Source organism: Cydia amplana, chromosome 8 (assembly GCF_948474715.1).
Source record: "Cydia amplana chromosome 8, ilCydAmpl1.1, whole genome shotgun sequence".
Classification (NCBI taxonomy): Eukaryota; Metazoa; Arthropoda; class Insecta; order Lepidoptera; family Tortricidae; genus Cydia; species Cydia amplana.
Genome location: NC_086076.1, coordinates 14,135,326 through 14,150,585, shown reverse-complemented (window position 1 = coordinate 14,150,585; position 15,260 = coordinate 14,135,326). Strand labels below are relative to the sequence as shown.

Below are 15,260 nucleotides of genomic sequence, written 5' to 3'. Positions count from 1 at the left end.
AGACCTTTATGTTATGATTTTAAGAGTTACAAAATTGGGAAGAGACTTGGAACAATGAATAGCGATGTGCTCAATCCGTCTTCCTCAAGTAAATGGAACTTTAATGAATATTTTTTGAATCTCGTTTTAAGGTGTGCTATGTGTTTGTGTGCAAGAGAGAGTGACAATAAAATTCTTAACACTGTCCGTTTGTTTTAATCACCTGAAATTAAAAGTGCCCATAGGTTACAAAGATAAAGAAGTTTAATTTGCTAAATTTGTATGTTGTATGATGAATTAGTTAAAGGCATACTAGTCATGTGTAAAGTTAGATCAGATTTTAACGTCACTTTCAATTGAAAACAAATATGACATGTTTGACCTTTTTGGTTACGAAAATTCGACCAACTTATTTTACTAAAAATTAGACACCTAAATCTGTTTATTTGCAATGTACTGGACATAGGTAATAGTATGGAACGGTTATTTGATTATTGCATGGAGAATTTATGTCATACTACTTTATAGTTAAAAAAAAGCGGCCAAGTGCGAGTCGGACTCGCCCATGAAGGGTTCCGTATTTAGGCGATTTATGACGTATAAAAAAAAACTACTTACTAGATCTCGTTCAAACCAATTTTCGGTGGAAGTTTACATGGTAATGTACATCATATATTTTTTTTAGTTTTATCATTCTCTTATTTTAGAAGTTACAGGGGGGGGGGGGGACACATTTTACCACTTTGGAAGTGTCTCTCGCGCAAACTATTCAGTTTAGAAAAAAAAGATATTAGAAACCTCAATATCATTTTTGAAGACCTATCCATAGATACCCCACACGTATGGGTTTGATGAAAAAAAAATTTTTTGAGTTTCAGTTCGAAGTATGGGGAACCCCAAAAACTTATTGTTTTTTTTTCTATTTTTGTGTGAAAATCTTAATGCGGTTTACAGAATACATCTACTTACCAAGTTTCAACAGTATAGTTCTTATAGTTTCGGAGAAAAGTGGCTGTGACATACGGACGGACAGACAGACGGACAGACGGACAGACAGACAGACATGACGAATCTATAAGGGTTCCGTTTTTTGCCATTTGGCTATGGAACCCTAAAAACTGAATATAGTATTTAGACAGTGGACGCCTGTATATATTTTTACTTGAAAAACAAAACTAAAGGTAAGATATTAAATACAAATAAAATTATCTTGCTCACACAAAATCTCATATTTTATTTAATACTTAGTGTCAAACACTTGTGAATTTTACGTAAATATTATATAACCTACAAGTTTACACGTTACATTACAATAATTAACTATATTTAGAGGAATGGTTAAGTGGTCGAGTTAAGAGGAATGATTCGAGTTCAAATACATTTAGGTAGGTACATACAGTTCACAATAATTATAGAATAGATATAAAAAGTAAAGGTTTAAAAATAAATAAATAGTGTAGAAACTTTAGCTGCCAATATTTACCTAAAGGTTATAAAATTAATAATTATACAAATCTCATTTTCAACAGAATATTAATTATTACTTAACCCCTTGATGACTGCTGGCATACTAGTTCATTATCGTCATAGATGTAATTTTCAGATTCCCGGTTGCTGGTATGTATGGGATTTCAGACATCCAGGCATTATAGGCATGAAGTTGGGCAGAATACTTGACTGACTAACCGTTAGATTAACCTGTCAGTTAATAAGCGCTTGCTCTTAGTATCAACGGGAAGCTATGCTCTCGTAAATTTGCGAGTTTTCGATTACATTTCTTATAGACATAACCGTATATTAAGTTTGATATTATCATTTGTTCGTAACTTTAACAACAACCCATATTTAAAAATAAAGTTTGATCGATATAAAATCCACCGAAGCATACCTCGCCTTAATAATGTATCGATAATGAAATTAGCTAACAGCAGTGCTGGAAGGGTTAACTTACATCCACTAACCTAACGGAGCTTTATACATAGGAGAAGGTACTTCACTGAGGACTAGAACATATTTACTACTGGTAACATGCAACAATAAACATCTAAAAACCATATAGGCTCTAAATCTTTGTGACATTGCCAGGGTTTGTATTATACATATACTCTAAACTATAACCAAATGATCTACTGTTTATGGCACTTTAGTAGTACAATAAATAAAGTATTTGCTTACGTACGTACGTTTGATCAAAGATTGTGATGTACATTTTAAATTGGGTTAAATAATTAGAACCCTCATATTGCCAAAAGCGACCACAAAATTCTTCGACAAAACGAAACTTGTTATGGAATATAAATTAACTACAATATTTGGCAATAAGAGTGTTAAAATTGGCCCAAATACAAACTGATTTTTGGTGTAAGAGATACGTATTTTATTTTAAAATGTGTTGGTTATAATCGCGATAATCAGTTTCTAACATGTCCAAAACGCGCGTCGCGACAAACACAGGACGAAAGCATCAAATAAATTCGCAAGGATGTCTTCATTTACTCTACAACTCAATAAAATTCAGTCAAAAGGCAAATTCAGGTATCTAGTGAAACTTCACTGCAAGGTTTTTTCATTCACTTCTGCACTTTATTATTACTTAGCTGCAACAATGCACATACTCGTATTATAGGCTGCTCTAGCCCTGACATTAAAACTTGAAAAAAGAATGAGCGTGGTTTAATTAAATGCCGCCGAAAGGAAATTGCATTAAGAATACACCAATGATATATTATTGCCCTTTCCTTGAAAGCTGCCTCCCGTCCTTGTCGCGGCGCGTGAGATCCTGTATAACACGATCACGTTTATTATACCCTTCATTTGTCTAACTAGCTATGAAGAAGTCTTTAGATTTCATAATCTCTACAATTTTTCGGCCTGCCCGCGGCTGAAAATACCTCCCTTAAATAGAGAAACACACAGTAATTGGCATACTATATTTGTAGCACATTTACAGCTTATTTTAGCAATACTCGTCCCAATAGACAGTCCTGGAACTACACCGCGGATTTAAATTTTCTGAATTCGTCTATCTCACAGAGGTAGTGTAAAGCTTTGGTTTCCTCCGATAGCGGTGCCGTCATATAGCGGCCGTCTCCATACAAATACTACGACATCCATATTTAGCCGTATTATTTAGTATGGAGACGGCCGCTATATGACGGCACCGCTATCCTAAGGAAAACCGATCTTAACTTCCAAATGGCAAATAGCAGTAGAGACAAAAATAGACGAATTTCGATGTCCAACATTTGCCAGTTTGACTTAGGCACACTAGGAAAAGCTTCCAGCACAAATTTGGTGATTACCTGGTTCCGATACTGTTGTTGTATAGAGAGATTAGAAAACGAGTATCAGGAGCACACCCAATATGTGTGAATTTCACACAGTGGCAACGTAATCAGGTGGTCCTGGTACTTTCAAACACCCCATCAACTATGCTATCCCTCAATCAAACTGACGACCGAGGTCAAATTACTATCTCTCTCAATCTTGCCATGACCACGTAAGCATGAAAGAGAAGTTTTACGATAGTTGGGGGATAGTATAGTATACCTAGTAGACTACATGACGGATATAAACGTGATCCTGCTACCTGGGGCCCGTTTTTCAAAAGCTTGTAAATCTCATTCTAACAAAAGCTGTCAAAAAGTGACATCCGCTTGTATTACAAGTTACAAGCTTTTGAGAAACGGGCCCCTGTGGTTCCTTTGACTTCGTTTAATGTTTATCTGTCTTCACGATGGTGTTGACGACCTTCTCGTAGAGCGAGCGCTTGTAGATGCGCGGCTGGCCGTCGCGCAGCCCGCGCGGGTACGGCCCGATCTCGTCGTCGAACCAGCTGGTTGTGGGCTGAAATAATAGGGATGATGACACATGTTGAATTTTATAACAAAATCTAGTAAAAAACGAGCAATTTATCACAGTATTATGGGTAGGACATCAATTTAAAATGAGTTTGTATGAGTACCTCATTTTCTAAAATGAGGTGTTACAATGTCTTACTTCAAATGAGGTGAGGTACTAGCATATTTTCAGCGTCGACTATTCCATTAATTCCAACGGCGACAAAAATATTTAATGTATATACATATTTATATATTCATCACTTCCTTTATAAATAAATAAATAGTAACATTTAATCAGAGTGCAATTCTGGAGGTTAAGAATAGAACTTTTAGGAGAAAGATAATTTTAGAATCAAGTAAAATGAATAGAGGAGTGAAGTAAGACATTTTTGCGGTACGAAGTACTTCGACAAATTAACAAAATGAGTGGTACAAATGAGGTGCCTCACGAGTGAGCGACTCAACACTACACAGTAATGTAGATATTAAACTAAAATATTGAAAAATTACAAAAATACAGGACCTTTTTAACTTCCAAAAACGATAAAAGTAAGGGTACCATTCGATTCCTTACATTTCACCCAAAAAATACTGTATAGCAACTATATACATAAACGCAATATTTCAACGACAAAAACGCAATTTTCTTGTTTTGTCCATACTACAAGATGGGCGATGACGTCACGGCCCCTGGCCGTTTTGTATAGGGCGTTTCGCGAGTGAAGTGCGACTGTCGGCCTTTGACTACAATTTCTGACTTTTGTGTTACTTTAATGCAATGGGTCCCATATAGACATTTGATCCTAAAAACAAACCCGATCGATTGATACCATAAATGAAAATTAGTCATGTAGCCTATTAAAACAAAACATATAGACGCGCTTAAGGCAGAGTATATTTATATACAGGTTGTAACAAAAATTGTGGGGATCCGTTTTAGGGGACATTCAGTATCGTATTCTGAGGAAAATGTAGAAGAATTTTTTTGACATCTCTTTGGCTTACCATCTTCATTCAATCTATCTTTGGTCAAGAAAACAGCCTAATACAAAGCTCGTCAATATAAATTGTATTCGGGTTAAGTTTAGGCATGAATGATCACGAGATTGAAGGGGTATACCCATACATATAGGTATTCTGTGACGCACACGAACTCAATTACGTCAAAAAGCTAGGGTGTACGTGTGGGTAGGTATTCATTCGTGCGTAAATCTTGAATGTAATGATCGTTGTTCTTAAATCTTAATTGAGTGCGGTAACTGAGGTTCAAATATAGGTACAATTATAATGAATTTGTGTTTATTTATAATCTTTACAGAGTTATAAGATACTTTTTACTGAGTACGCAACTGAAAGTAAGTATCAACATTTAAAACGAATTATATCATGATATACGCATATTATGATAAGCGATATATGATGATACTGCATGCAAACCGTTATTCAAATGAGACTAGTAAAAGTAAGGATACTTTTGCCTTAATTTGATTTGTATTTTGGGGACATTTGTGCCGGGTACTTACCGGATTAGGATATAGGTTTATGGCTTATTATTATGTATTTTGTAATGACCAATTTCCTTTATAATTTGACGATGCGTGTTGCGGATGACATATGTGACCAAATGCATTTTAATTTGACGAAGCCTGAGGTGGATGAGCTTTCTGTATGATGACGAAGCCTACCTATGCTGTTATTATTGTGTTGGTTTAATAAATAATTCTTTATTTTCTTATTAGAAAAACATAGCTCTAGCACCTCTAGATTTGACAAATGAATATACATATTACTTTCCAAGATTTTGGCAGAATCCTACAAGGTACTCAGTACTCACCTCCAGCTTGAAGTTCAGGATGTGTGCTTGGTTCTGGTTGTGAGGCACTGTAGCCACTCGTGACACGGAAAAGTAGCCGGGGTGGCTCGCGGTTATCTCGTAGTGTCCCGGCGTCAGGAGGCGGTAGTAGTCTCCGAAAGCACCTGGACAAGAATTTTGTTAGTTATAATTGTACTAGCGACCCGCCCCGGCTTCGCACGGGTTAACAAATTATACATAAACCTTCCTCTTGAATCACTCTATCTATTTAAAAAACCCGCATCAAAATCCGTTGCGAAGTTTTAAACAACTAAGCATACATACAGACAGACAGACCGCTGTCTGTCTGTCTGTATGTATGCTTAGTAGTAGTTATGCTTAGCTTCCCGCTGGAAGCGAGTTTGTTTTATACTATGTAGTGATTAAGATTAGACTGATTATTTTAAAGCTCGTCGAAACTGGCTATTTGGAGACAATCTTAGCATAGATTGTCCAAATATGATTTTCACAATCAAGCGTTTGAGATTAGCAAGTTAATAACTGTGGAAACGACGGTACAAATACCAAAAATCTCTGTTGAATTTTAAAATCAAAAGTACCAAACCAGAACTGATTCATTATAGCTCTCTTCACTTTTGCCGCTTCCCTACTGGCCCTACGGCGAACGTAAACCACGTAAAAGTAGGAAGCACTCAGTTAATTGAGTTAACGTGCGTCGGAACATTCTCCTCGATTAGCGGTTGACAATAGCTTATATAAGTGCGATAGCGGCCTGTGTCATGGCATTGTCTGGCCTAGTTTATAGTTGACATCTCAATGGGGATTATTTACGTTCTGCTCTGCTCGATCCAATAACAAAAGATTTCAATATATATACCTAAACAATTGTTTCTTCTACTGTACTAGAAACTTTGCGTAAGTCTTCAGGTGTAGGTAATAATTGAAGATTTATGAATTGGATTGGTTATGTACCTCTTCCTAATATTTAAACAAGAAATCGGAAATATTCCCCATTAACCAGTTGCGATAAGCCGTGTTAATGTTAATTCAGGACAAGTCGTTTAAAAAGGTTTGTCCACTAGACAGCATAAGATTTTCTAAATGGGAAAGAATATTTGAGTGGTGACAGGCCTGGCCAGTCTAAATTTTTTTTTATTTCAATTATTTCTAAGAACCCTGAGAATAGCATCCAGCCATAGTGAAAGTGGGCAGGTCTAGGCCCAAGCCTAGACTTAAAGAAGCGATGGGAGATGGGCAGCGTAGATGAATTTATCACAAGAGCGAAAAGATTGGCATAGGTAATAAAGAATTCAGGCCGAATAGATGGAAATATTGATGGGATTAAACTTACCAGTAGTAACATCGTGTCGGATAGGCCTCGGTATCGGTCCAGTAATGTTCACCACGGAGATCACAGCGTTCTGAATAAACCCAGAGTCATCAGTCACAACTCCCTTCACTCCCGTATGCGCCTTCCATAAGTACGCCAACATGGCTTCCCTGTTCCTTTCCCATTCGGCCTCCAGTTTATCCGCACTCGGGTACTTATCGCACCCGAGCTCCAAAGTCACTTCAAACGCGTTCGTGGCCAAGTAGTTGAAATCTTGCATGCCTGAAATATTTCAATTGGATTAGGTATTTCAGCGGATTTTCCAGTCTTTGAATAGAAATGCTAATTTGTGAGATGTTTTGAAGTTCGCGATTATTCGAGAACGCAAGATAATGCCTTTTTACGACGTGTTTTGGCATTTATATAATTTCTATACAGTCGAGATTAATAGGCATAGATATTTTAATTACTTTTCGAGCTTAAGAAACGAGAAGGTAAAGTGGGCAGTCCCTATATTACCTGAAATTCCGAGTAGATAATGTGCAGTGTTTCTTAGTAACATCGCAATACCTCGCACAAATAAATTATTGATGGATGAAATGTAAAAATTTAGTGTATTCTAACCAATCAAGAGCGTTATCTATTATATTCTAATGTAAGAGGAATATTTGGGCGAATAAAGCGAAGTGGATCTAAGTTAATAGTTCATTTATATCGCTTTTACCAAAGATGGTTTTGTTACTCTATGGAAAATTGTTTAATTTTAGAATCGACAGCAGTAGATACCTATAAATAAAAATAAAAGTAGATAACTAGATACGTAAGTACCTATACTTAACTGATGATTGACAACAAATGTTTGGCTAATTTTAGATTATAGAACGGGCTAAGCACTGTATAGTGTATATGTAATAGTTACAAAAAGTTGTTTATTAGCGTGCAATGACAATGTACGAGTAACGTAGGTGTTCATAGATTCACATCAACCTTGAACAATATTCAATGTCACATGTGAGCTGAAGATATGTAACTATCATTAAAAAAGTGTTTGCAAAACAACAGCGGACAATGATTCTCAAATTAGCATCACTAAACCAGTTTACTCATGGTTAACGACTTGACATTTATGTGCGACCGATAAATGTCAAGTCGTCATGTCACAGACATGTCTGAGTAGACCACGGAAGCTAGCTACTTTGCTCGACAACGAATCGGCTTTTGCGAAGTCATGTTCGATACACATGCAGAGTTGCAGAGTCAGTGTGGAAAACTATATACTTACCTCTGCACTCTGGGTGTGCCTATAAAAGTCACAATTTCATAAGAATTTGACGTTTATGCTGGCACTGACACACTGTTGCTTGCAAAGTCGGTACATAGTTAACTCGGAATGATACCCGTATGATATTCATCAGGAATGATAGTCTTCATGTTTGAACACAACGCATCACAAAAAAATAATACTAAAATAATAAAACGTGACAATTCACAACAATACAATCGTCTAGCTAGATTTAACATATTTTGGAGATGCAGTAACGTGACATGAACATGCTCCAGGGACAAGTCGCATAATTGGTACAATTGGTTTTCCAGACAAGTCATGTCGGATGCGACTTCTACTTAGATATGTCTGTGAGCTAGCATACAAATGTCAGTGTCCACGTGAAGTAATCTATTATGTGGGAACCGAGATACTTCCTGCTACAGAACTCTTTGAGACAAGTGAATGTTGACGAGAGTTCTTTGTTTAGTTTTAATAACAAGTGCGATAAGGTAATCTGAAAAGGTCTAGAACTGTTAACCCGTGAAAATGTTGATGTTGATTTATGGACTTTATGGTACATAAAGTACATATTGTAATTAGACCGAACATATTGATAATGTAATTGAACCACATACATACAAAAAGCAATCGCAAGTATTAGAAATAATTCAGGTGAAATAAGTACACCTATCATGATTTAATTAACCATTTCATATATATATATATATATGACTCCCGCGTGCACTCCCTTCAGGCTGCGCCATTGGTGACGCCGCCTTGCTTGCCGAAGTTGTAGGTGGCAGTGACGCCATGTTGGTGTGTTATACGCCATGTAACATACCTCCCTTCAGGCTGTACAAGGCCGCGACGTTGGTGACTCCGCCCTGCTTGCCGAAGTTGTAGGTGGCGGAGTAATCGCTTCGGTGACGCCATGTTGGTGTGTTATACGCCATGTAACATACCTCCCTTCACTTCAGGCTGTACCAGGCCGCGCCGTTGGTGACTCCGCCCTGCTTGCCGAAGTTGTAGGTAGCGGAGTAATCGCTTGTGACGTCACGCGGTGACGCCATGTTGGTGTGTTATACGCCATGTAACATACCTCCCTTCAGGCTGTACCAGGCCGCGCCGTTGGTGACGCCGCCCTGCTTGCCGAAGTTGTATGTGGCGGAGTCGTCGGCGCTGGTGGCGTGGCAGCCCGGGCGGCGCGGGGACGCCATGTCCGCGTGATTCACCGCATAGGCCAGGGCCAGCGCCCTGTGAACAAGTGCTGGGTTTACAAGACGGCCACTTTTTAAATAACCCTAAGATTTTTCAAGAGACCTGGAGGATCGACTTTTAAAATCTCAATGACAAAAAAGTTCCAACAACCTGCACAAAACAACAACCACTTAAGTATACAACTTAAAACCAACTTACAAGAAAACAACTCCAACAATCCTGAAGGTATCATCATCGGGCTGGCAGAGTCATAAGGGTAGTTGGCCACAAGGTCACCTCCGTGCATAACCACAGTACTAAGGACACTACCATAAGTCTCGCGACACAACAAACCTGAAGAAACTCCGAACTGAGACAGGCGCACGGCTGCGACTCTCGTAAGTACCCCGCCGTGAATGGCCCCAGTAGGTATCTAGGTATCATGGGCGTAGGCAGGTACAGGCAGGGGGGGGGGGGGCAGCAGCCCCCCCTCTGCCCCTGCCCCTGCCCTCCCTCTGGAGATCAAATTTTACATACAATGCATGCCCCTCTGTGGCCTCTTTCCCCCCCTAGGCCTATCAACTCGCCGCCCCCTAGTTCACTGGCTGGCTATACCCTTGCTAGGTATACTAATGGTACCTGAAGGTATCATCGTCGGGGCTGGCCGAGTACTCGGAGACGGGCGCGCCGCTGCGGCTCTCGTCGTACGGGTAGTTGGCAACAAGGTCGCCGCCGTGCATGGCCGCGCTCAGCACGAACGGTATGGACATGATCCATCGCATCACCGCTCGTGTCTCAGGCTCAAGCTACGAAAAATAAAACTGTCGTAGCATGCGAAAAAACTGTAATCTAGGTAGATATTTCGGCTACAAGGTAAAAACTTAAAATGTGATGTATGTAGTTTTATCGGCGTCTAGATATCTGGAATGGCTACGTGACTTCACTTCAGGGCTTCAAAATTCCTGTGTACAGTCTTTATTAGTTTCCATTCGTAAAACAAATGCGTAAACTTTGTCATCGTATTTAAAGCTTTATTTTACTGCCAGATGCCGTAGAAGTGCTCCATGTGCAAAACAGATGGTTTACATACGTTACCATTAACCACATTTAAAGGCTATTGTGGTGACATTATTGTGGCTATTGTGGTTAAATGACTACAATTTTTTGTGTAAATCTATAAGTAAGTAGGTACCCCATTCTATTAGAAAGGGGTCATCCATTAATTACATAACACGTTTAGGGGGAGGGAGGGGGTCAAGAAAATGTGACATATTGTGACATGGGGGAGGGGGGAGACACAAACTTTGTGACGTCACTTTAACTTCATCAGTAACCGAAAATTTATTTAAATTATTTTATTCGCTGTACATTTAAATAACAAGTTTTTAAAACGATAATCGTTTTTAATCGTTTAATTTTCTTTCCTAAGCAGTTATGGGTTATAAAATTACTAATATTTATATCGTCAAAAATATTTTGATAAAATATTAATAACATTTAGGTACCTACTTAATTCGATTTGGCGATTTCGTAGAAAAAATGTGACGTCACACTAGGGGGGAGGGGTTTGCCAAATGTGACCAAGTGTGACAAGGAGGGGGGGAGGGGTCAAAATACCTAGAAATTCGTGTGACGTAATTAATGGATGACCCCAAAGAGTATATCTCAAACACATAAAATTAATCTCGAAATGCTAGCACGTCAACAGCCCACTTATATCCGGCAGGGCACTATCACTCTGCAATTTGCAAAGGGAAAAAAATCAATAATTTCATATATTGAATTATCTTATCATCATGCAAGCACATTTGAATACAATACAGTAGTATATGTAAAAGCCGATATAGTTAATAAACAATATCCATAATATAACTGCCCTCCAATTCAAATCCGAATACCTAATTTATGTGATGAGCTGATGAGAAATATTTACAAATATTTACAACATCGATGTTTTCTACGTATTCTAGATTAAAGTAAGCTGCCGCAAAGCATTAATGGAAAGCAATACCTATAATGTTTGCGTATTTTGATAAATTTGAGCTTATTCTCCATGTATTTAACAAATAACCAAGAGGAAACAGCTTTGGCTTCTCCACAACAGATTGTTCCCACCTGCTACTGTTACTCTACTGTTACTACTACTAATGATAAGTCTGTACTCATCCATATGACCATGTGGGCACATTGTAAAATTTAAACTGTAGAAGATGTAATTTAAGAAAAATAAGTTATTCATACAGTTGAAGTTTGAAGTCAGTTCAAATTTTAATAAGTTTTGAAAAATTATACTAGTCTAGCTTTGTTTGGATTGGAGTTGGACTAAGATTAATTTGTGAAATTTTGTTGGAAAATAATTTGTTTGGCAAACTAGAAGTAAAGGCTTTTGCCCAGAAGGACAAAATATAGGCTATGGAAATATAAATAAGTTTATGTCAAATAATAACATTCTTGAAACAAGCTTTTATCTGTACTTTTCTTTTAACAGGCAACTATGTAATACTTATCGAGACTCATTCTAACAAACCCAAACACAACGAGGCTTGGCTTTGTTTTAGCACAGAGTTCCTATGGCCACCTCCTGTGTCCATCATCAGATCAGTGCGATGGTACTATAATATTGCATTGTCACCTCTGGATGCATGGAAATGTCGCTTTTCTTTCATTCGGAATACGGGTGTTTTTGTCATCAAATGAGTGTTGCAGATAGTAGTTGAGTAAGTATAGCGGCAATATGTACGTGAAGTTTCAGCTAAATTGAATAATGACAAGTGGGTGGGTTGGGGTTGGGGTTTGGGTTAAATTATAACTTGCAAGATTTGACCCAAACAAACATGCATTGTAAGTTAGATAAAAGTTTGTAAATAAATGGTTAACTCACCGGAGCAGCACTCAAAGTTAAATAAAAGCTTGTAAATAAATGGTTAACTCACTGGAGCGGCGAGACGGGTCACATCTCTCAGTAAGTGGTTGTTGTGGTTAATGCCCTGTCTCTCGAGCTCAAATGTGATGGCGTCCAGATCGGGGAAGTTCCGGTTCAAATCCACTGTGTGGTTATTGTAGCGACCAATGAGATAATCCTGGGTACCCTAAAATAAATATGCTATAATAACAACAGCGAAATAACTTACAGATATCTTATACCAAAACATGTCTATGTAGTACCTAACAATAATGCATTTTTTAAATATTATAACCACATTCTATAAAAATCTCATTGGCGAAAAAGTATTCTAGAATATTTAAAAAAGCGGCCAAGTGCGAGTCGGACTCGCCCATGAAGGGTTCCGTATTTAGGCGATTTATGACGTATAAAAAAAAACTACTTACTAGATCTCGTTCAAACCAATTTTCGGTGGAAGTTTACATGGTAATGTACATCATATATTTTTTTTAGTTTTATCATTCTCTTATTTTAGAAGTTACAGGGGGGGGGACACACATTTTACCACTTTGGAAGTGTCTCTCGCGCAAACTATACAGTTTAGAAAAAAATGATATTAGAAACCTCAATATCATTTTTGAAGACCTATCCATAGATACCCCACACGTATGGGTTTGATGAAAAAAATTTTTTTGAGTTTCAGTTCAAAGTATGGGGAACCCCAAAAATTTATTGTTTTTTTTCTATTTTTGTGTAAAAATCTTAATGCGGTTCACAGAATACATCTACTTACTAAGTTTCAACAGTATAGTTCTTATAGTTTCGGAGAAAAGTGGCTGTGACATACGGACGGACAGACAGACGGACAGACGGACAGACAGACAGACAGACATGACGAATCTATAAGGGTTCCGTTTTTTGCCATTTGGCTACGGAACCCTAAAAATTGCAAGCTGTAGAACAATACTCATTTTGCCTTATGAACAATCCATGGCTGTAAAAAAGCACTTTTGTTGGACATTCTCTTAATTATAGTAAGAAAGGTTTAAATAAGAATTAGTTAATTATATTTATAATAAATTTCTACGGGATTAGCACATACATCTAGTAAAGTGCTTCAGACACCTTACTTAATTGAGTAACTGACGACAGGGATGCCGCAATACACAGAAGTGAGATGCAGATATCTCTTATGTCTAACAATAGCTACATCCCTGCCGTCACTAAATTAAGTAAGGTGTGTGAAGCACTTACTAATAAAAAAAAATGCGGAAGTGTGTCTGTCTGTCTGTTACCTCTTCATGCTTAAACTGTTGAACCGATTTAGTTGAAATTTGGCATAGTGATAGTTTGAGTCCCAGGGAAGGACATAGGGTAGTTTTTATCCCAGAAGTCATACTTTTAAGGGGGTGAAAAGGGGGTTGGAAAGTTGTACGGGGAATCGATAAAAAGCAGATTGGATCAAAAATAAGCTACCCAAATTACTAACTCCACGTGGACGAAGTCGCGGACAAAAGCTAGTAATGGAATAAGTTTAATATACTTACTGTGTCTGTCGACAACTGCCATCCATCAGGGTTCATGGAAGGCATCAGATGGATGCGCGTGTTGTGTATGAGCGCCCGGATGCGACGGTCGCGATTCATGTACTGGTCACACAAATAATGGGCCAAGCCTAGCAGCAACTCGCGACCCAACACCTCATTCCCGTGGATATTGCCGATATATTTCACTTCAGGCTTATCTAAACGAAAAAAACGGTTATAGCAGATAACAAAAAATTAAAAAAAATAAGACTACCCTCGAATACTTACAAGGCTGATGGATTCCTGGTTTATCCGAGAATTCAATCACGTAAAGAGGCACATTTTGTACCGACGGCTCGGTAAGAGCGTAAACTCGCGATATGTTTGGACATTTTTTATGAACTTCCTCCAATATTAGCGGCAACTCTTCATTATTATGATGTCTCCAAGTAAATTCGGCATTCGCGGTTAGAAATACGGCAAAACAAAGTACTATTAACTTTGCCATTGTTATTGTTATAGTAAATTTTGCTTTATTTTTAAACAATGCACAACATGTTATTCGTTCAGCCTGGTGATATCGCAGTATCGATCGATTTCCCGCCTACGTAAAAGCTCACAGAAAATGACACCCTACAAAGACTCGCAAACTAATCTGACTGAATGACGAAACGAAGGATGAATGAAGTGAAGTTGGTCGATATCAATGACGTATATCATGACGATGACGCTTGACGGCCGATTAACCAATCACGTGCTGGCTGTCATTTCCAAGCTATTCAAGGCATTTTTAAAAACGATTATAACCAAATATATAGTGTGTCAAAGGTCTGTTTTATTTCAAACATAGACAGAGAGAATCATACTATCTTTGTCTTACACTAGTACTAGCACCCAAAAGAAAAGGATGAGAATAGTTTTTTTTGTTCCTATTTACTGACAAGATTTGGTTGACCCAGTATAGTCAAACACAACTATTCAGTCAGTAAGAACCAGGAAAACCATAGGAAAACTATATTCATCCCTTTCTTTTGTATTAGTACTAGCGTAAGACAAAGACAGAATGATTCTTTCTGCCTATGATTGAAATGAGACAGTCCTAAGGTTGGTATTCCATCTGTCAAATTTCTTAGTTCAATGTGCATTGCGTCTCACTCTCTCACTAAGCAAAATGTGAGACGCAAATAAACATTGGACAGGTGGAATAGCACCTTAAGCCAAACTGGGAACAAAACTGGGAAAATAAAAAATCAGTGTTCAGTAACTGCACTTTGGTATTGGTTCCGTATAATTATTTGTCTCAGAACAATGACCCCAGACATCCAGGTATTATTTTGTTAGGTACCTAATTGCTCGCTAGATGTCACTGTTCCGTGTAGTAAACATGCTGACTCGCGTTATTAACATTTTTGTCGGGATTAT

At 38.0% G+C, this 15,260-nt stretch overlaps 1 protein-coding gene across 1 annotated transcript; it reads right to left on the bottom strand.

The window, feature by feature from the left end:
• Positions 1-3,666: 3,666 nt before the first annotated feature.
• LOC134650214 (carboxypeptidase E-like) lies at positions 3,667-14,512 on the bottom strand. The gene is made up of 8 exons (XM_063505157.1): positions 14,127-14,512; positions 13,860-14,056; positions 12,362-12,517; positions 10,068-10,234; positions 9,331-9,485; positions 6,986-7,246; positions 5,656-5,798; positions 3,667-3,825 (listed from the first exon to the last, which is right to left on the bottom strand). The coding sequence occupies exons 1-8, from the start codon at positions 14,344-14,346 to the stop codon at positions 3,694-3,696; spliced, it is 1,431 nt and encodes a 476-aa protein (XP_063361227.1). The 5' UTR covers positions 14,347-14,512; the 3' UTR covers positions 3,667-3,693.
• Positions 14,513-15,260: the final 748 nt, after the last annotated feature.

What these genes read in the sequence shown, in the direction of transcription:
- LOC134650214 (XM_063505157.1), bottom strand. Translation starts at nt 14,346, where the DNA reads ATGGCAAAGTTAATAGTACTTTGTTTTGCCGTATTTCTAACCGCGAAT. An exon ending in CCCGACGATGATACCTTCAG is followed by an intron (nt 9,486 to 10,067) that starts GTACCATTAGTA and finishes ACTTGTTCACAG; the next exon opens with GGCGCTGGCCCTGGCCTATG. An exon ending in CTGGTACAGCCTGAAGGGAG is followed by an intron (nt 7,247 to 9,330) that starts GTATGTTACATG and finishes GAAATATTTCAG; the next exon opens with GCATGCAAGATTTCAACTAC.